The sequence below is a fragment of the Coptis chinensis genome, chromosome 8 (assembly GCF_015680905.1).
Source record: "Coptis chinensis isolate HL-2020 chromosome 8, ASM1568090v1, whole genome shotgun sequence".
Classification (NCBI taxonomy): Eukaryota; Viridiplantae; Streptophyta; class Magnoliopsida; order Ranunculales; family Ranunculaceae; genus Coptis; species Coptis chinensis.
Genome location: NC_141463.1, coordinates 1,562,468 through 1,584,172, shown reverse-complemented (window position 1 = coordinate 1,584,172; position 21,705 = coordinate 1,562,468). Strand labels below are relative to the sequence as shown.

The 21,705-nt window shown below is 36.7% G+C and overlaps 3 protein-coding genes across 47 annotated transcripts; 2 read left to right on the top strand and 1 right to left on the bottom strand.

Moving 5' to 3' along the window:
* Window positions 1-284: 284 nt before the first annotated feature.
* On the top strand, window positions 285-8,842 carry LOC147479237 (pentatricopeptide repeat-containing protein At4g19191, mitochondrial-like). Of its 45 annotated transcripts, XR_015203608.1 has the most exons (10): window positions 285-411; window positions 498-760; window positions 847-956; window positions 4,357-5,665; window positions 5,774-5,920; window positions 6,386-6,647; window positions 6,747-6,786; window positions 7,118-7,211; window positions 7,329-7,391; window positions 8,071-8,842. XR_015203608.1 is itself a non-coding variant. In XM_086575615.1 (7 exons), the coding sequence occupies exons 2-7, from the start codon at window positions 5,264-5,266 to the stop codon at window positions 8,189-8,191; spliced, it is 606 nt and encodes a 201-aa protein (XP_086431741.1). In that variant the 5' UTR covers window positions 841-956; window positions 4,357-5,263; the 3' UTR covers window positions 8,192-8,842. The 45 variants fall into 45 exon arrangements, 1 of the variants encoding a protein (XP_086431741.1); XR_015203602.1 differs by having other exon boundaries at window positions 7,118-7,169; window positions 7,329-8,842; XR_015203593.1 differs by having other exon boundaries at window positions 4,357-4,790; window positions 5,329-5,398; window positions 5,578-5,665; window positions 6,386-8,842.
* Window positions 8,843-10,887: 2,045 nt separating this feature from the next.
* LOC147479236 (zinc transporter 5-like) lies at window positions 10,888-12,668 on the bottom strand. The gene is made up of 3 exons (XM_086578327.1): window positions 11,932-12,668; window positions 11,656-11,805; window positions 10,888-11,328 (listed from the first exon to the last, which is right to left on the bottom strand). Exons 1-3 carry the CDS (start codon window positions 12,550-12,552, stop codon window positions 11,023-11,025), a joined length of 1,077 nt encoding a protein of 358 aa, XP_086434453.1. The 5' UTR covers window positions 12,553-12,668; the 3' UTR covers window positions 10,888-11,022.
* Window positions 12,669-15,571: 2,903 nt separating this feature from the next.
* LOC147479235 (putative disease resistance protein RGA1) lies at window positions 15,572-19,249 on the top strand. The gene is given in 2 exon segments (XM_086576443.1): window positions 15,572-17,964; window positions 17,967-19,249. Coding segments are annotated over 2 exon segments (3,441 nt in total). The 5' UTR covers window positions 15,572-15,806.
* Window positions 19,250-21,705: the final 2,456 nt, after the last annotated feature.

Sequence of the window (21,705 nt, the reverse complement as noted above, 5' to 3'; positions counted from 1 at the left end):
ATATGTTGCCTCATTAGGCATGAACGCCTTCTCAATCATCGTCTCAAAAACTTCCAATTCGTCGGTTTGAATTAGGTTTGATTTGGAGCAAATTGAGAAGAGAAAACACAATCCAATTTGTTGAATTTGTTTGTGTAATATTGCTCGCTAATTGAGGCAGAGAAAATCACGGTCTATGGTCTGGTATGGAGAGAGGAATTTAGAGAAAATTTAGTCCACATTAATTTCACAGGAAATTTATTGGCCTATTTACTTTTTCAAATATCAGTTGGCATATTTCTCCATCCACAATTTCAATATGTGAGCTACGAAGGGTATGCTGGGAAGGCTCATCGGCCTAAGTGGCACCAATAATGCATAGTACCAAAGCCTTTTGAGGAGAGCCCCAGACAACTTGTCAGGGGTGGTTAAGTGAGGACAATGTAGAAGAGAATGTTGTAATATTCCTTTAATAGTACTTGATTTCATAGTGAATCTTTTCATTTGTCTTATGGCAGCTTAATTAGTTGCGGAAGTGGAGGCTAAGGGAGGAGGTGCTCACATAGTTGAACATCTTGCTTTTATTGCCATAAGAAGTTATGTGAATCACGATATTGTGAATTTGTTTTTGGAAAGCGTTGGAGCAGAGTTTGGAGCTTGTCAGAATGCTTCAACATTTACAGATGAAACCATATACGAGTTGCTTCACTTGCTTGTTTATGTTAATTAGCCTGAACTCTTCTTTCAGGCCATATCGATCTTGGCAGAGTTCCGTTTTGAGGTGGCGATTGTTAAATTATTGTTTATGATCCACAAATTTTATGAACTCTAACGTTTTATTCGCTTAATTCACTTGTTAAAAAATAGGTTCAGGTTTCATCAAAGGATTTTGAAAATGAAAGAGGTGCTGTTCTAGAAGAATATTGGTAAAGCAGAATCAGGATGCACACTGGCTTTTAATGATGGGATGGTCAAAGGTATTTCAATTCACTAGCTTTCGAACCGTGTTACGAATGCCCGCTGTTATATTAAATTATTCTAAAAAATATTTAAACTATGCAAATAGATCCATTTATGAGATATGAATATAACATTGGTCACTCATCCAAATTTCTTACAACATAAAAATCACATTTCAAATAATAATAATAATAATAATAATAACGCACTTTTATAAAAATCCTTCGAGTTTTTTTTGTCGTTTAATAATAGAAGTTTGATAATTTTTTTGTGAAAATGCCCAACGAGGCAAAATTCATATTGAATATACTTGAATAACAAGTCATTCCCAATCATATACTTGTTGAGACATTTCCACTACACATAAAACAACAATGTTGTGAGGTTAGTTCAATGCATTAGCATTTTCAGTTAAATATTTTTTGAGATCAGTTCATTGCATTTGTATCCAGTTTTTGATTTTCTGTTAATTCATCTTTGAGGTTAGTTCAATGCAATTACATCCAGTTTCTGATTTTTCATTTTTCAATTTTTGTTAATTATTCTTTGAGGGTTAGTTCCATGAATTTGCACTTAGTTTTGGATTGCACGTTAATAACTCTATGAGGTTAGAGATCAATGTATTTGCATCCAGTTTTCGATTTCTCATTAATTATTTTTTTAGGTTAGTTTAATGCATTTGCATCTAGTTTTCGATTTCCAGTTAATTATTCTTTGACGTTAGTTTGATACATTCGCATCCAGTTTTCGATTACACCTGAATAATTCTTTGAGATTAGTTCCATGCATTGGCGTCCTACTTTCGATTTGTCATTATTATTCCTTGAGGTTAGTTTCATTCACTTGCATCCAGTTTCTGATTTCCTGTTAATTATTCTTTAAAGTTAGTTCCTTGCAGTTGCATCCAGTTTTCAATTTTCCGTTAATTATTTTTTGAGGTTAGTTTGATGCAGTTGCATCCACTTCCCGATTTTCTGTTAATTTTTCGTTGGGGTTAGTTTGATGCAGTTTCATGTTGTTTCCGATTACCTGTTAATTATTCTTTGAGGTTAGTTTGATGTATTTGTATCCAGTTTCCGAGTTCCCGTTAATTATTCTTTGAGGTTTATTGAATGCATTTGCATCCATTTTTCGATTGTCTGTCAATTATTCTTTGAGGTTAATTAGTTCAATGCACTTGTATCAAGTTCCTGGTTTCCCGTTAATTATTCTTTGAGATTAGTTCATTGCAGTGTTACATCCAGTTTTCGATTTCCCGTTAATTATTCTATGAGGTTAGTTCATTGCAGTGTTGCATCACTACTACAAAAATACACATTAGCCACGGTTGGTCAACTGGTATATACCACCGTTCCTCTAAAAACAGTAGCTTATAGTCATTTGTCACAGTACAAAATACTTTTCTACTTTTGGAACAAGCAAATACCACTGTTTTCGTAAAATAGTTGTATATAGAATGACATAAACCACGGTACTATAAAATTCCACGTATACCCCACCGTTTCCTTAAAACCGGTGGCTTATATTTTCCCAAAATTACATCTGCCGTGACATTAAAAAACATGAAAAAAAAATGAGAAAAAGTGAAAACCCGTACGGTCTAGAGGGCAAACCCGAGTTTTAACTGCAGTGTTATCATTTGAAATGAAGAATCAGAAGAAGATGAATGATCCATTGAAAAAATCTTCAAGAGTTTTGGTAGTGTTTTTTTTTTTTGGCTCAAGGAAATGAGTTTAGATGAGAGGGAACATGAAAAATGAAGAGAACATCGCAAAACCAAAAGAGTTAAATGGTTATAGCACGCGGTTTCTGGAAAACCGCGTGAAAACCGATGGGCTTTTATGGGCTTTTGGAAAACTATAAGATGGGCTTTTTTGGGAAACCGGTTTTGGCAAAACCGGTGTTTTTTGGTTTAGTGTTTTTTGGTTCAAAATTTTGGTATTTTTTTGGTTGCTATGCTAAAGATGCTTTAGAGCACCATAAGTTTCAAATCCTTTCTGATCAAGTTGCTTAAAAAATGTTTTTTAAAGATGTTGTTCCTAAAGTTGCTTGGTGTTTTTTTGGTTCAAAATTTTGGTATTTTTTTTGGTTGCTATGCTAAAGATGCTATTAGAGCACCATAAGTTTCAAGATATCCTTTCTGATCAAGCCAAGAGTAAGAAATAAAATATTAAATTAAAAATTAAAAAGTCATATAAAGGAATAAGATTGAGTGTTTGGTGCAGTAGAACTGTAGAAGAGTGAATATTCCTCTGAAAATTGATAGTACTGACAATAACCATTACATTAGATATAGGATGGGCCTTGAGCTATCATATGAATGGAAACCTCTTATAATCTTTAAAACAAAAGAAGGTGTGGAGGAATCTCTCAAAGAAATTGAAGTGTTTTGTGAGGTTGTGAAGAGAATTAGCAGCCTTTTCTTAATTAGCAGATGATTAAATAACATAAATCATTTGATAACTATGCAGTACATGTTAGAATATAATTTCCCCCCACTATTGATGAACTTTCGCAGATGTAGTAAGAGTTACATCTGCATCTCCGTATATTAGAATATTATGCCATTGCACAATTCTGTTACTAATAAAAATGTACTATCTATGCAACATAGTTGCTGTAGTTCTTGCCAAAAAAGCTCTGTTATTAATCAAAAGGAAACACGCGACTCTTTCCTTTTTCCATAAGAAAGTACAGAATTTAGGTCTACATTTTGTATCCTTGCAACTAGTTAATATCCAATGTGCGCTGAAGATTAGTAACACTTTTAAATATCAAAAAGAATATTAGGAACAGAATCTGTCAGCTATCTAAATTGGAATAATCTAAATAATTGTGTGGTTGTTTACGTGGATGCCAATGGAAAACATTCTTAATTGTTTTCTGCTCATGGAGGAGAGAAAGGAGAGTGTGAAACAGAGTGGAGGTTGCTAGATTTATATACAGAATAGACGTTGTCACCCTTTTCACCCAACTGCTTCATAATTCCCCATTACTAGAGTTGTGGTATATGGAATACATGCCATCTATCGATCAATATTGTGCCATAGTGAAGGGTCCATCCTTTGACAGCCGGGGTACCTGGGGTCTCCAATTTTGTAGTTTTTTCTTTTAAATTCTTTCATCAAGTTCCTTACCAAAAAGTTGTTTCCTCTGTCGTCCATTGCATATTCCTCTCTTTAGTCCGACGGGGATGATAGTCATTGATTGTATCAGAACAGCTGAAAATAGTTGAAGATATATATCTTTAGGTTTATTCATGTAACATCTTCCATGTTTTTATGTCGTTGTTTTGTCATGCTTTATTGTTCATCCTACTTTTACTGTATATCAGTCGTACATCAAAGTCATTTTTTGGTTTTTATTTATTGATTATGTAAATCTCTGATTGTTTGAATATAAATGTTATAATTGCAGAACCACATAGTGTTTCAGCAGACCGTCATGTCCATTTTACAATCAATATTCGCAGCTAAAGAAATTGAGATAGCTTAAGACTTCCGATAGCGAACCAAGGAGAAATATCAGGAGACCGACTTGATTTTTGTTTTAGAATTTAGTTTGCACTTTGCACTATATCTTTTTACCTGAACAAGAATCCACACCTTTGGTGTACAGTTTTCTTCTATTTTTCTACCTAAATCTAATAGATATGCATGTATGCTTTCACAATGAGTACTTAATTCTAAATGAAGAATAAAACATCATTTTGGTTAATTGGAGGTGCAAGTTCCAAAATAGTGGGGCTAAATTTGTGACTTCGACACAAGGATTAACATCCAACCAAGTTCAACTGATCAACTCTGTGATTTCATCACATATGTGTTCTTCTGCTTGCAACCTTAGCAAAGGTGAGCTATAACCAAACGTGAACCTGTGCATAGTATAAGATGCACTTGGAATCGAGTCAACTGACTGAATGGTCTTCCCCATATAATAATTTTCAGTTTTGGAAAATTTATAAGACTTATTGCTTTGATTATTTTGCAATGGCAGGTTGCTTGATAAATATTCTGACTTTGATATATACCTGTGTAAGTAGAACCTTTTATAGTACTTAATCCATGTAAACATAACCATTTACACAAGTTATTTCTTTGGCAATATACAAAGGTGTTCAATCTATTATGTTGCTTTGAATAATCAAGTACCCTAATGCCAACTGGATTATCATCCAGCAAGATATTGCAGTGAATTTAGTTGGCGACCGTGTATTGTCTAGTTATGTAACATATTTTGAGGATCAGTGGTTTCATCATTGTAGAGTTTTTTATTATTATTATTATTTTTATTGTTTTTTTGTATAAGATAACTCGAGTTAGTAATGTACTATGCAAGTTTCTTATGTCATTTGTGTCTTTCTGAATTTTCTTTATTGCACTCTTCCAGGAGGCATTTTTCATTAGCATTGCCAGTAGATGTTTATAATTTCAAACTTATCCAAGGCAGAGGGGAAGCGGTAAGTTGAACTTTAATTGCTTTGATTGCTTAAGTTGACGTATATCTATGTCATCTTTATAGAAACCTATGATGTGCAAAATGCCGAGGTCTCAATAACTTAGATAACAAGCACCTCATCCAATATAACATTTGAATGGTATACTATCTGTGTTTCTAGCAAAGAAATTGTATTGTCAGGTGTTGGCTTTATTTCCGAGGGTTTTAGCAGAAGGTGGTATATGTCCTAACAATGCTACTTTTGCTACTGTTCTTCGGGTGTGTAGTGGTGAGAATTTGAGTTTCCACTATGTTGATCAAATTCACGCTATGATTATACATTATGGTTTTGAAACTGATCCAATAATATGTAACCCATTGATTGATTTGTATTCAGAGAGTGGAGGCATAAGTTTGGCGCAGTCAATTTTCGAGAAGTTGTCGTCGCACAACAACATTTCTTGGGTAGCTATGATCTCTGGTCTGTCTCAAAACAGACATGAAAAAGAAGCTCTTAATCTCTTTTGTGAAATGCAAAAGTCAGGTACTATCCCTACCCCTTATGTCTTTCCAGTGCACTAAGTGCTTCTATGAAGTACAAATATGGGGAGCAGCTGCATGGACAAGTCCTTAAGTGGGGGTTAAGTCTTTTTGCAATCGGAGAGCTTATTTTATTTTCAGTACTTAGGATGAAGCTTAAATTTAGACTGTTGTGGTTTGAGCAGTTATGTGTGGAAAATGAAAATTAGACTTTATTTGGGGGAGTTTTGATACTAAAGTGCCTGCTAACTATGTGAATGTTTTAGATTAGGAACTATAGTTTAGTTGCTTATCAGTGGGATGAATTTTTTTGGTATTACAGTGCTTCTTTGAAGTTTATCCCATTTGATACAATCTGTGATCCTAGAATTCAATTTTTTTTATTTTATAAAAGTTTGATTGTTCTTACTTCTCGATAATAACGCTTAATTTATCTAATACATGAAAGCTATCACTACACCATGTACAGGCATTGGTGGAGATAAGCTTAAAGGCACATTTACCTATGATTTTTTCTACTGTTAATGGAGGGGGGAAAAAAAGAAAAAGAAAAGTAACAAAGCCCGATGATTGGGATGGGTGAACTTACAGCATATATCCACTCGCTATACTGAATTTGGGTCAGCCTGATGATTGGGTTGGACTACCAACTACCAAGTGGAGGAAGGCAGCAGCATATAACACATCAGCTGTTTAAATTTAAATTCCTACATACTTTGGTTTAGGTTCAGGTATGAGTATAAGTTTAAAATCTTAGACTTTGCTAAACTTTCTTTGATGGTTGATCACCATTGTTGAATTTCTTCAGTTTTGATTTTCGTTTTCATAAGGTTATATTCTAATGGTGCTGGCCTGCTGACTGGAGTGATTGTAAGTGCCAGTTCACCATAACTACCAAATTCAATGTGAAACTTTAGAATATTTTGTTCACGTTTTTTTAGCCCACTATGTGCTTAAGGCGGAAGTTCTTTAGATGAATTTTGCGGTTTGAGATGGTAATATAGTGTGCAAAAATAAAATAAAATCAAGTGTAGTATATTCTTGCTATGTGAATTTGGTTTATTCGCTATAGATTTGTACAATTTTTTTGCATAATGGAAAGGGTATAGCGAGTGGATGATATGATCAGTTCTTTGGGGAATGCATGGACATATATATTGGCTATCGATTTACTTTCTTTTTGATGTTATGCATTTTACAGAGGCTACATTACATCAACACTTCTCCTATGTAGAGCTGACATTATGCACTAGGTGATTATCAAATGTGACCATTACTTGATTAAGTCAACCAGTGTACGTCATGTTTATACGTGCTTTATATATTGCAATGTTGAAAAAAAAAGTAATTCATTTTAGTACAAGTATTATTCGGTGCCAATGCATCGTAATATCATGTGGTGTCCATTATAGCAGTGCTTTTGGGGAACTAATTGGTCACGTGGACAGAGTTGAAGCTATAAGTGAACTACAATGGTAACACTAAAACACCTTTTCTCCTATGCTACCAATTTTTAATAATTTTATGCTGTCTAAGTACAATTGATGTTTAAGCTGTTGTTCAAACCCTGCATAACTAAGTGTATTTAGTAGAGCTAATTATATTTTTGTGTAGATTAAAGGATTCTTGATTCCTCTCAAACTCTAAAATCAGGTTCTCAACTCACTTTCATTAGTTTCATATACTGATCATTTTTCTGAAGGGATAACTTACAAATATACTACATGTTTACGTTGGTTAAAAGAAAAACAATACTTAAAAAAAAAGCCCATTGACGTGAGCAGCACCACCAGAGTATATAGAAAGCAACCGGAAGGTAACTGTCACTGTGGCCATTTGAAAAGCTTAAAAGTCGAATTGAAAGAAAATCATAACTTGATTATGTAAGAGTAATAAAATGTCTTAATGTGAAGTAAAAGTTGCCCTTTACATTGGAGTTCATGTAATCTTAAGCCATTTATATGGAAGGGAATGAAATGTAAAGTTCACTTACAGTTTTGTAAGCTATGTAGATTTGGGGGCATTTGATGTTGTTCTTGTCTACTATTGTCTCATAGCTGCATATCATCATTTATTTTCAGTTTTATACTTTGCATGATCCTATTATGTCAAGCTCAAACTTAGCCAACTTAATTTATAAGTATTAATTATTAGTGTCGGTGACAAAGTGGTGTTGATGGCGAAGCAGCCAGATGAAATTGTCTACCATTTCTATCAACTAGAAGGTGGATTGATTGAGATACTTGGGAGGTCAAGTCCCTATCAATATCAATAGGAAAGGCTTCATTGGAAAAGCTCTTGGTCAGCCAGGTTGAAGCAGTCTGTAAGGGTTGGTGAGACAGGGATCAGAGAAGTCGCAATATACCTCTTGGATTATGATCACTCTACTAATGTTCCACATACTGCCTTGGCCAAGATCACACACTATTTCCAACCTTAATGAAGGGATTAATGGTAACAAGACTCACGAGAGGAAACAAGTGAGCAAGGTGAGCACGATTGCAACGTTCGAGCAGTTTATTCTGCATGACTTTGATGCAAGTGATGGGGCCTCAAGTTTTCCTGTTGCTGCTGTGCATAGAGCTGGGATTTTAGATATAAATCAAAATCTGTTGGTTAGGAAGCTTCATGGGGTTGGGGTGTTTGGTCAGTAAGAGCTAATTCCTATCGATGGTTGATGGTGGTGATAAAAGTAGCTATATGAAGATAAAATGGCTTAATGTTTTTGGACACCATATGGCCGGGTTATTCATGCTGATTTATATTTGTATTCTTTCATTTCATTGTAAGAACATCAGCTAGCTTCAATCACCACTTTGTTGTTGTTTGGTGTGTTCAAATTGAAATCGGAACAATGTTTCTTATGATTCTTTATCTGGAATTACAGATTTACAGGTCTATGATTGTTAGGAAATGTTGTTTTCCACATCAAGTCTGAAGTTCCATGAGCATTATGTTTAATTGTCATAAACAAGTCTGGAACACTTACGGCCGGAGAATAATTCATAGATTTTCTCCGGAGAGATTTCAGAAGAAATTAGCTGGATGGAAATCGAAAGTTCTATCTAAAGCTGGCAGGCTCACCTTGATAAATCGGTCCTTTCAGCATTGCCTACTCAAACTATGTCCTGCATCTTGCTTCCACCCAAGATTATTGATCAGATGGAAACCATTCAAAGAGCTTTCGTGGGCTCACACACCATCTGACAACAAACTTCATTACTTCTCTTGGAATTTAGCATGTACTGCTAAATGTGATGGTGGCCTAAGCATCAAGAATCTTCAGCTGCAGAATTTTGCTCTTTTGGCTAAGAAGGCTTGGGAATTGGTACAACCTAGCTCCTTATGGGCACTTCAGATGAGAGGCTAGTATTTCCATTCAACTCGTTTTCTCAATGCTAGAGTTAAAGCTGGTGATTCAGTCATGTGGAGACAGATTTGTGCAATAAGAACAGTAATAACATCAGGAGCTGTGTGGAATGTATGGAATGGTTTGTCAATTAATGCATGGAAGGACAACTGGATTTTCAACAATGCATTACAGGTCTTACCATCAAAGCCTCGGGAGTGTACACTTGAACTAGTAGCTGATTTTATAAGTGCAGACGATGACTTGGAATTGGAATCTTTTAAACACCTTTTGGCCTACTGAATTTGTGCAAAAAATTGTCTCAATTCCTCTTGTCAACAACAATGAAGCTGACCACTTAGTTTGGAAATGGAACAACTCAGGAAAGTACACAGTGAAGTCTGCTTACAATGGAGTTTCTCAATTGATACGCAATGCAGATAATCTAGAGCGAGTTCAGAGTTCTTTTTTCAAGTACGTATGGAAATTAAAGCTACATTTTAAAATTCAATTCTTTCTATGGCAGTGCTTGCAGGGTGTCATCCCAACTGCGGATTTATTGGCATCCCATCATTTTCAAGTTTATGATCTATGCACCTTATGTGCATCTGTTCGTGAGACTCCTTCGCATCTTTTCTTTGAATGTACTTTTGCTCGAGCTATTTGGTATGGCATTAATTGTGCTGGGCTAATTGACAGAGGAAATTTTACAGATGATTGTACTTTTCAGAGGATAATACAATGGCTAATTCAGGAATCCAAGAGAATACAAGATGGCGATATTCAAATGTGTTTGATTGGTGTTGGTCTTTGGAATATTTGGCTTGCTCGGAATGACACAAAAGGAAACGCCACTTACAAGTCCCAGAAAATTTGTTATCAGAGACTTTTTAATGTTTTTATGAAACTATCACAAGAGGAAAATTTGTTATTCAATAACTTCATGCGTGGGATTTTTTTTGAAATTTTGATTTTTAAGTTTGCAAACAAAAACAACAATTCGTACGGCGCAATATTAAGTAGCTAATGATGACAAGTTGCCAACTACATGTTTTCTTTTTCCTCTAAACTAGCAACCCGCGTTAAGTTTTTCCTCAGAATCCATGTGCTAGTCTCGAGTCTTTCTCTGTTTTTTTGTTTCCTGTTTTTAGTTTAACTAGCTAGTTTCAGCTCTCGATCTTGACCAAGTTCCCTGGAACAACTAAAATTTCCATCAGACTATATCCATTTATCCTGTATTCAATTCATTCAGGAAATGTGAGAAACTTCGACAAATAAACCACTGCCATTGATTCAAGTGTCGGCTAGCTAGCACATGGAATCATTTACTATTTCCTTAATTTTCATGACTTTATTATCCTCATTTTCCCCTGGGGTAGTACTTCATTGTACCGTCATGAACAATGTAATGCAAGTACTGCAAGGAAAAGTTGAAATACAGTGTCCATAGACTTTGTCATCTCAAATTGCGTTTTGAGAAACACGATCTGTGGAACACTTCATATTACCCTGTACTTTTTCAACATTAATCATCAAACCAATGCCCAACTACTTACCATATAATCATCCAAAAACATAGCAATACTAACTTCTGAGATTCTCACACAAAAACATAGCAATACTAACTTCCGAGATTCTCACATGATTGAAATAAAATCCATTGAGGTTGGTCATAATTCATTTGTTCAGTGAATATATATGAGACTACATGTGTTAACCAAAAGTAAGTACCGAAAGTAATCTACCTATAGCCTTAATCAGGCCCATTTCGCTAATAGAGACATCAACCCCGCTCCTAGTAATAGACAAACATACACATGTAACTGAAGCTTTCCATTGTTTTGGATCTTTGCACTCATGAAATCAGCTGCCAATAAATCTACTAACGCCATATATATTAGTATACCAGCTGAAGCTGCGTTTAGAACACCTTCAACAACTAGAGCAGTTTGGGAGTTTTCTTTGTAGACATTTGTGATTCCTATACCAATTGCTATCCCAATCGGAGTTGTAAGAGCAAAAAATGCTGCCATGACAGCAATAGGTCGAACTTTAAATTTTGCCTATAAAACCCATAAAATAATGTCAATAAATAAATGTATTCATTTGTACAAATTCATAAGAGCATGTGTGAACTAATTAAAAAATGGGGCAAATAACGGATTACTGGTGAATCAAATGACTTCTCAGCGATCTGATTTCTCATTGACTTTGATAATCCTTTTATATTATTTAACCAACTTCACTACCAAATATTCATGGTAGTAATGACAACCGATTATAAGGTGGGTAATTAATCAGTTTATGGCAATCATAACTCATTCTGCTGAAGTCGAATAAGAAACTAATAAAAGCTATTAATCTTTTATGTAAAAGGGAAAAATTACTACCTCAGATATGCATCCACCAAGTCCCATTCCCTCAAAAAACTGATGAAAACACAATGCTATTAGCAGAGGCTTTATGGTAGAAGGGCTTCCAGAAGCACCCAGTGAAATTCCAATAATCACTGAATGTACTACAATTCCCAACTCCAAAACCTAAAACAACAACAACGCATTAGATAGAAGATAAAAATTTAAAGAGACTACAATGAAACAAAATTATTATCAAAGAATTTGGAAAACAATTAAACACGACACTGGAAAGCCTAATATAATCATTACCTGTGCTATCACACGATGTCTAATTAGATTAGCTCCACCAGATTCATTTGATTCACCAACACTCCCATGGGCATGACCATGTGTGACATGGGTATGAACATGAACTTCGCTACAAAGTTCTCCATTCTTTTCTTCATCTACATTCACTAATTTAGACTTATTTGAACTTAACCTTTGAAAGTAACTTGTAGCTACGTTCTCCACCAACAGTATTGCTATCGCAGCCATCATGGCAATAAATCCAGTAAAAGGGAAGTTACCCCATGGATTCTCTTTAAGACACGGGGATGTTAACTTATCGAATGCGTCAGGCAAAACGTGAATGAACCCGGTTGCTAAAATCACACCAGCAGCAAAGGCCTTCATCATGAAAAAGAAATTGCTTCCAGGATTAAATGCAGAAATTTTTTCCGATAGTATTGGAATACATACTCCTACAACACCACCAGATAAGATTGAAGCAATTGCAATGATCTTAAACGTGAGCACCTTGCTTTTGTTCGCGTTATCAGTCTCTTCAAGATCACAAGTACACTCTCCATAGGCAAGTAGTGGGAGTAATAGAAGCAACAACAAGGTGGTAAAAAGCTTAGAGGAAGGAGGACGAAATAGCTCGATCATGTTTGTAGAAAATTGAAAACTAAAATAAAGGTATGAAGAATGGTGAAGAATACGGTTATTTATAGGGAGGAGGAGAACTATAGAGAGGAGGAAACCTGTTTTAGTTATTTATAGGGAGTAGGAGAACTATAGGGAAGAGTAGAACTGTACTGTATCTTGAATTATTATGACGGCGTATCTACACTCCCTATGACGACATATAGTAGGAGAACTATAGGGAGTCGGAGAACTGTACTGTATCTTGAATTATTATGACGACATTGTGTGAAAAATGGATCGTCTTCATTAACAAAATATGTGTCGGACCAGTTTAAATTTGGTCCTGACAGGGATGGTTAAACCTATGGGTGGAGATAGACTCTGAGGTGGCTGCATTGGCTTTTAATAGTGGAGATGTGCCGTGGAAATTGCAAGCAAGGTGGAAAAATTGCATACTTGCAGTTCCGGACATAAAGATTACTTGCATTTTTAGGGAAGCCAACTTTACTGCGGATATATTGGCTAAGTATTAGAATATGCCCTATACGTAATTGACATGTAAAGTCCCACGTTTCTATAAGTGTGGATTATAGGTCAAACTCATCCATATCTAGTAGTTTCTATTCTCATGTTTTGGGTTACTTCACACTCAAGGTAGGTTAGTATAAATATATAACTCTGGGTAAAGAACTATAACTCTCAGAACACTCTAACCCTAATCAACTCTCTCAATCAATTAATCTCTATTCTTCTCCATTGTTCTTCTCTTTGGTTTATCTCAATATATCAATGTCACAACTCTCCTACCATCACCACTAACATAGAATTTAACATGGTATCAGAGCATTAGGTTCAAATCAAAGTTCAGTGGTATGCTAGGAGAGGAATCTCTCAAAATCAACAATTAAAATCAAAATCAATTTTTTTCAATTTTCAATATTCAATTCAAGTCAAGTTTCAATCTTTCTCTCAAGAAGAGGTTCTTCTATCTCGATTCAAGTTTCATTCTTTCTCTGAATGGATTTACTGTTCACCGGTACTATTCATCATTCATGTTCATGGCACTGTTCATCGTTACTATTCATTATTCTCCATGGTTCGAAGTCAATATTTAAGGTTCTATAATCTGTATGTCTCCGTATTGATCCAGGGGTGCACATGCTCAGGAATTGCCTTCGTAAAGCCGCGCACACCCTAATCTCTATATCTCTATGTCTCGCAGTCGTTGTCATTATTTTCCATAGGGGCGCACGTGCTCAAGTTTGCCTTCTTCAAGGGGCGCACACGCTCTAGTGTATATCGTGATGCATTATCTTTTCTCTGTTTCCAGTACTGTTCCAAAAGTTCTCCACCTTGGTATCTTGATTGGAGGCTTCTGTTTCATCTTGGTTTTCTCGACAACTTGCACGTTTCAAAAACTTTCCTTTATAGGGGTTTGACTCCCTTTCAAGTCATGGTTTTGAGTTCTATGGTGTTTCACCGGATTTATGTTTTAGCCTTCTTATTGAAGAGCTTATTATATGCAACTGTCATTGATGGTTTAGCTCTTTAGGTTTTGATTCCTTTTATGCCGCAGTGGTGGCCGAAACTCAGGTGTTTCATTGACTCTTACTATCTCTTATTGAGCTCTTTGGCTGAAAAACACGAGCTTTCTATTCATCTCTCAGGTTGCAGTCATGCCATCACTGTACTATTCAAACTTCATCTCGATCTCAGGTTGCAGTCACGCCTAAACTGCACTCATATTTCAGTTTGTGCTTGTGGTACAACTTCAGTCTTTAGGTTAGGCCATTGTCTACACCGACAGTTTCACTTTCCAGAACGTCTCGTCTCAATAGTTGTTTGAGTTCTTCAACTAAAGGTAGTTTTATGCGAAAGGGGGAGTTGTATTCTTATATTTTCTTTCTGCCATTCAAGTTGTAATTTGTATAGTTTGCGACATTACAGCTTGATCGAGGGGAGTATTATAATATGCCCTATACGTAATTGACATGTAAAGTCCCACGTTTCTATAAGTGTGGACTATATGTCAAACTCATCCATATCTAGTAGTTTCTATTCTCATGTTTTGGGTTACTTCATACCCAAGGTAGGTTAGTATAAATATATAACTCTGGGTAGAGAACTATAACTCTCAGAATACTCTAACCCTAATCAACTCTCTCAATCAATCTTTATTATTCTCCATTGTTCTTCTCTTTGGTTTCTCTCAATATATCAATGTCACAACTCTCCTAACATCACTACTAACATCACTACTAACATGGAATTTAAACACTAAGAATGGAACATCTCTTGTTGTTAATGAACGGATAGTGCGGGAAGGAAAACCTGATTGACTTCATAAATGGGAATGATCATTCCAAACTTTCTACCGTTTTCACTAAAGTAAACTATTTCAAATCTAGTTGGAGTAGTAGATGCTTGAAATAGCTTGACCTTAGAGTGTGCACCTTGTTGCATCTCTAAATACCCTCTGTACTTTCTTTTTACTTTAATACGTTTAACCTTACCCAAAAAAAAAAAAAAAACATCTTTATTTATAATTCAATAAAACATAGTTCATTTCATATTGAATTCCAATTCAATCTTCAGTGTCATTAGATCATCAATCTATCACATCTGATCACCACAGGTAGGGCAGGGAATTGGGTCGGGTAGACCCAAATCCGACCCGACTTGATTACCGAATACATAAGGTTCGGGTGTATTTTTATATCTGTTTATTTATTTGGGTCGGGTTCGAGTATGTCAGGTTTGGGTATGTCAAGTTCGGGTTCGGGTTTAGGTTCGGATATAATTTTTGGGTTTTTTTTGAATTTTTAGTGTTATCCCATCGGTTTAGATATTAAAATTCGATTTTAATCGGGTTCAAATTTGGGTTTGGATATTGTGAACTATTCAGATTCGGATTCGGATATAGCCATATCCGACCCGATCTCTGCCCTAACCACAGGTAGGCCAACAAGGAAATGATCACGTTTATCTCGTCCATTTCCTAAATTTACGCAAAACTCATGACAGTGAACAGCTATTCTATGAAAAGTCATCGTGTGTGAACAAAGTCATTTTCGAGAAACATCTCTTGACCCACTATGTGAATTATTGGTGTTTGAGACAAAGGTTCCGTGGGTCGTGCGATATAGTTACTGAGAAAGTTAGTGGACTACTTTTGCAAATTGAGAGAACAACGAATCTGAGCAGCATTGCCTTGAATTTGCAAATTGAGCGTCTTCTATTTCAGTTGTTTTTCTTCTCATTAATCACTTATCACTATGGCTTATGCAGTGATCTCTGGTGTGTTGGAGCAATTGCGTTCGATCCTCCAAACAGAGGTGAATCTATTGGCGGGTGTACGTAAAGAAAGCGAAAAACTCGCTGATACACTCTCTCTTATCCAAGGAGTGCTTGAGGATGCAGAGGAAAAGCAAATCAAGAACGGAGCAGTGAAAGTTTGGTTAGAACAACTCACACGTATCTCCTATGATGCTGACGATATATTGGACGAGTGGAAAATTGAAATTCTCAGCTCACAGATCCAACTACTTGATGACGACGATGCTCCTGTCAGTGAGAAAGTTTGGTCCTGCTTGCTTTCTCTATTTTATTGTTTAAAAAGTGTTGTTGTACACCATGATGATGGTAGTAAGATGATTGACATAAACGAAAGACTACTTCGGATTGTTAAAGATAAAGCTCTACTTGATCTCATTGAAAGGCAAAGTCGTGAAGAACCTCGAGCAGTAACCAGTTCTTTTGTTGATGATTCTGAGATCTATGGTCGTATTGATGATATATATAGTATAGTAAGCATGTTACTAAGTGAGAGTAGTCAGCAAGATTCACATGTCCCACTCATCTCCATAGTTGGTACAGGGGGTTTCGGCAAGACGACACTTGTGCAAGTAATCTTCAAAGTTAAGAAAGTGATGAACAACTTTGAAAAGCTGATGTGGGTTTGTGTCTCGAAGCCTTTTGATCTTGAACGGGTGGCCAAATCTATTATTGAAGAAGCTACTGGTAATGTCGTCCCTAGTACTGTAGCGTGGCAAGCTCTGCATAAAAGTTTGTCTGAATGTCTACGGGGAAATAAGTTCCTTCTTGTGCTAGATGACGTATGGACCTATGATCCAGAGAATTGGAGAAAGTTGAAGGTCTCACTGGATGGTGGTGCACAGGGAAGCAGAATAATAATCACCACACGAGATGAGAACATTGCAAAGAGGATGGCCTCCACCTATATACATAGGCTGGGGCAATTGTCTCATGAAGAATGTTGGTCATTCTTTAAACATATAGCTCTCAGGGAAAGACAAGACGATCGTGGAAAGTTTGAAGAAATTGGAAAAAAAATTGCCTGGAAGTGTAAGGGTGTCCCTTTAGCGGTAAAGGTTATCGCAAGTCTTATGTGCCTTAAAAGATCCATACTAGAATGGGAAGATGTTCTGGCAAGTGACATATGGGAAGTAATGTCGGAAGATGGGCATGGTTTTTTACCTTCTCTTTTATTAAGTTATTATGAATTGCCTTCACATTTGAAGCGATGTTTTTCTTATTGTGCTATCTTTCAAGAAGATGCGAAAATAGATAAAGATGAATTGGTCAAACTTTGGATGGCACAAGGTTTTCTTAGCTATGATAACTTAAAAGATCTAGAGAAACTTGGTACAAGCTATTTCAATAATCTCGCAATGCGCTCTTTGTTCCAAGATTTTGAAACAGATAGTGAAGGCAACGTCATTCGTTGCAAGATGCATGACCTTGTGCATGATTTTGCTCGGCATCTCGCAAAGAGTGAATCTTCTATTTTTATAAAGAATGATAGAGAAGTTGGTAACATCAAGTTGCGTCATTTTGATGATTTTGGTGTAGCAAATGCGGAGTATACTAGTGCGCATCTTAAATTAATTATATGTCAGATGACATGCCTTCGGGTATTGGACTTGGGTGGTACTTCTCTTAGAGAACTTCCAGATAAAGTGGACAAATTGTTACATCTGAGACTCCTCAATTTGTCTAACATGGATATGATGAAAGAGTTACCTGAAACAGTATGTAATCTATTTAATTTACAGACATTGAAACTAGATGGGTGTTATTCTCTCAAGAAACTACCTGAAAGAATTGGAAAATTGCGTAATCTTAGACATCTTGAACTTAAAGGAACTGATCAGTTGAATTATTTCCCACGGGGACTGGAGCGATTGAGCTGTCTTAGAACTTTAAGTACAGTCATATTTGATCGTGGTGGCGGAAAAGGATGCCAGATTGGAGAGTTAAAACTTCTAGACCATATCCAAGGAGAACTAAGAATAAAGGGGTTGGAACAAGTGACAGACTCAAAACAGGCAGAACTGAATAAAAAGAAAAGCTCCAATCCTTGGCTTTGTTGTTTTCTGAAGAAAGACAGGCTGATGCAAGAGAAGAAAAGATGAAAAGGATAGAGAGTGTTTTGGATGGTCTCCAGCCGCATACAAACTTGGCAAGGTTAAGAATACAAGATTACGAAGGGAATGTATTTCCATCGTGGATATCAAGCAATACAGCTTTACCCAATATAGTGAAACTGGAACTGAGTTGCTGCAATCAATGCTCTGAATTGCCTGCTTTGGGGACACTGCAATACCTTGAATTCCTTACTTTATCGGAGCTGGGCTCAGTGAAACGCATCGGACGCGAGTTTTATGGACTGGGAAGTACTAATGGTAGTGAAAATTCAGTACAATCGATAATAGTGTTCCCGAAGTTACATACGCTTGTAATTGAGAATATGAAAGAATGCAAGGAGTGGCATCTGCCGTTCCGAAGAGGCGTAGAGATTTTTCCCATGCTTCGTAAATTGGATGTTGCTGGTTTCATGAATTTGCAAATGTTACCAGTAGGACTCAGAAAGCTAAAATCTCTAGAAGAACTTTCTCTATTTAGAGTGAAATTTCGGGACCTTAAATTTTTCGGAATTATTACCAGGAATAGTGATGATGATAATGTTCAAGAAGAAGGTGGAGAATCAGCACCTCCAGTTGTAGTGTTCCCAGTATTGAAGGAACTTAGATTGTCCGACATGCTGGAGTGGGAGGAGCAGGAGAATGAAATAAAGCTTCCAATAAGAAGAGATGAAGAAGAAGGTTTCATCATGCCCTGTCTTCGCGAATTGGATATCTCTTATTGCCCCAAGTTGAAGGTGGTTCCGCACTACTTGTTTTCTCCCGCGCTCAGAAGTGTAAGGATAGCTAATTGTCCACAACTGACGGGGAGGCAACCTTGCCTTCCTCCCCTCCTTGAAAAGCTGCAATTATGGAACGAGACAGGTATTCTTTCAAAGTCAATAGTGCCGCTAATAAGTGGAATTGGTTCCCCTGATCACAACAAAAATGCCTACCCAAATCTTCACTCTTTCTCCATATGGTATTCTAGACAGTCGTCACTTCCCCAAGGCTTGAACCAACTCACTGCAATTCAAACATTGCACTTTAGTAGTTGTCAATTCCTTGACTTCACGCCTGAAGATTTGAAGCATCTCCCCTTGCTTCAACTACTAAAAATTCTCCGGTGTGAGCGATTGGATTGTGAGAAACCAAATGTGAGCGATTGTGAGAAACCAAATGTGAGCGATTGTGAGAAACCAAAGGGTATTTCGGTCTTTTCCTCTTTTATTACTTCTTTTGGTTCGAAAACCCTGAAGGAGGGAAAGTTGCCATTATTGGCATTGTTTGACTGATGTTCTCCGGTGGATAACTGCCGTTGACTCCAGAGTAAAATCATCATGGAGGGAGGTGGGATCTCAGATCCACCTGAAAATCCAAACTCTCATGTGGTGCAAGCAGATCGAGCTGGAACACAACCTCCAAGCCCTAACTCTTGAGAGTACGATCATGGAGTTCTCTTTTCAATTCGAGCAAGAATTCCGGACTTCAACCAAACCTCAAAAGGTATATCCTAACTTCCGTGATGGTATAGGTATGAAGTAAGTACCTATTGATATTTTGGAAGAAGGTTTGGAACTATGGAAGGACTATGTTGTCGGTTTCTTTGTAGAAAAAGCGATTATCTTACCCCTTTGTAAAAGATGATGCGATGTTGAAACAATGGAAGTTGAGGGGGTTTTGATATGATTGCGATAAGGATTTGTTTTACTTCAAATTCTTTAATGAAGAGGATAGACAAACATGTCGATCATGGTCCATTATTCTTAGCGGGAAGAATATTTGTTGTAAGATCTTGGTCACTGCGGTAGAAAGACAGAGAAACAAGATAAAGGCTCTACCTATATGGATCAAGATAGATTTACCAAAACAGACTCTGGACAAAAATGGGATTGATTTCGTTTCGAGCTTACTAGGTGAGCCAATTTGCATGGACGATGCAACCGCAAAAACGAACAAGAATCAATTATGCAAGAGTATGTGTGGTTGTTGATATTGATTTTGGATTCCCATCCTTTATTCCAAAGTGAAACTTGGAGAAGGGATTTTATTGACGTAAGTTTAGACTATGACCGGGTTCCACAACAAGGTAAGGAGTGTAAACATCTTTGGACATTCAAATGAGAATTGTTCAAAGAATAAGGACAAGCAAGAGATAGATACGACTAATATGCCTCTATAACCAAGCCGGTGAGAGTACGAGAGGCTACAACAAAAAAGAAATTTCAGCGAGATGGACTCCTAAAAAATCTGCTACCGGGGCAAACAAGTTGCTTGAGAGATGATCATGGAAAAACTATTATTGAGGGTCAGAACGAGAATACATCGGTGATAATAACCGAGGATAAGGATCAGACTAAAGGAGACAAGCAAGGTGACCAAGACACTCTCAATACTCGGGGTATGGAGGGACTTATTCTCGAGAAGGCACAAGATGATATACAAGGAGAAACACAAATCATTATTTATGAAAATCTCAATAGCAATATGGTTACACCAACCCAAAGTCATCAGCCTAGAGTTATTCCGATTAACCAACTGCCAAATAGTAGAGAACGAAACATGTATGAAGGGCTAGTTGCTGGATATGAGGATGAAGATGATGATCTCTCGAGAGAATGAGATCGAAGTTCTTTACGGATGCTACTACAGTAGCCCCAACTATTGTTTTGCATAAGAGCTCATCAAGGTATGGTGCGCCTTCTAAGGATCAACATCAATGGACTATTGTAAAACCAAAAAGAAGCAAAAGAATACAAGAGCGTTCTTCTTCAGAAATAGAGCCCTACGCTTGCAATGATGAAGAAGGTAAAGTCGCTAACGAAAAACAAAAAGATGAGAAATCTTGAGGACTACACTAAAGAGTTTTGGGATGATACTTTGGGACTCACTTATGTGTGTTGTGCTTGTGAAGGTTTCTTTTGCAACTATGAGAAAGCGCAGACTCATCTTAGGAAGGATCATCCTAAGATTGTTAAAGAAATCATGACTAGGAAGTAGGACTACTATCTCTACTTTCTTAGGCTCGACTGTAGAATGACTATGATGTTATCTTATGTATGTTAGGCTTGAAGCCTGTCGGTATAGTATGGTTGTGTTCCTCCTTTTAATGATCTAACTCTTAGGGAGGCTTGTAAGGTTTAACCTTTTGCAATTTAACAAAGGGTCTCATTTTAACCCCACAATTTAATTTTTCAAAAAACTACTAAAAATTACGTGGTTGTCCAATTCTTGAAGAACTTGAAAAAAGAAAAGCGATCGACCAATTCCCACATTCCAAAGATCATCCTTGATTGGGAACTTCGCCCTAGAATAACAGGTTGATTTTAAGATTTTCAAACTCCCTCATTTATTGCGTTTGTGATATATGGAATCATGAGGTACGACTTCTGAGTTAGTGTATAGTCACTATAACACATTTACCAAGTGTGTGGTAGTTATGTTTTGTCTTGAGTTTTAATGAAATTATTGAGGAATCCCATTTTACTCTTTGAATTGATCAAGATTTGCATTTGTAGAAAAATTCTGTTTCTCACGATCGAGGCGATGCCGCTCAGAGAGCGCTGACTTCGCTCCATGACTCCGATGATTTAGCGCGACCAGCTCAAAGAAGGGGCGACCAGCTCCATGGCTTTAACATATACGGCCAGCGCTTCCAGAAGCGCGCCAGCCGAAGCTTTTTCTCAGGTGGGCTTCGCGCCACAAGAATCACGAAATTTTGGTTTTGGTATAAAACAAAATCAGTCTTTTG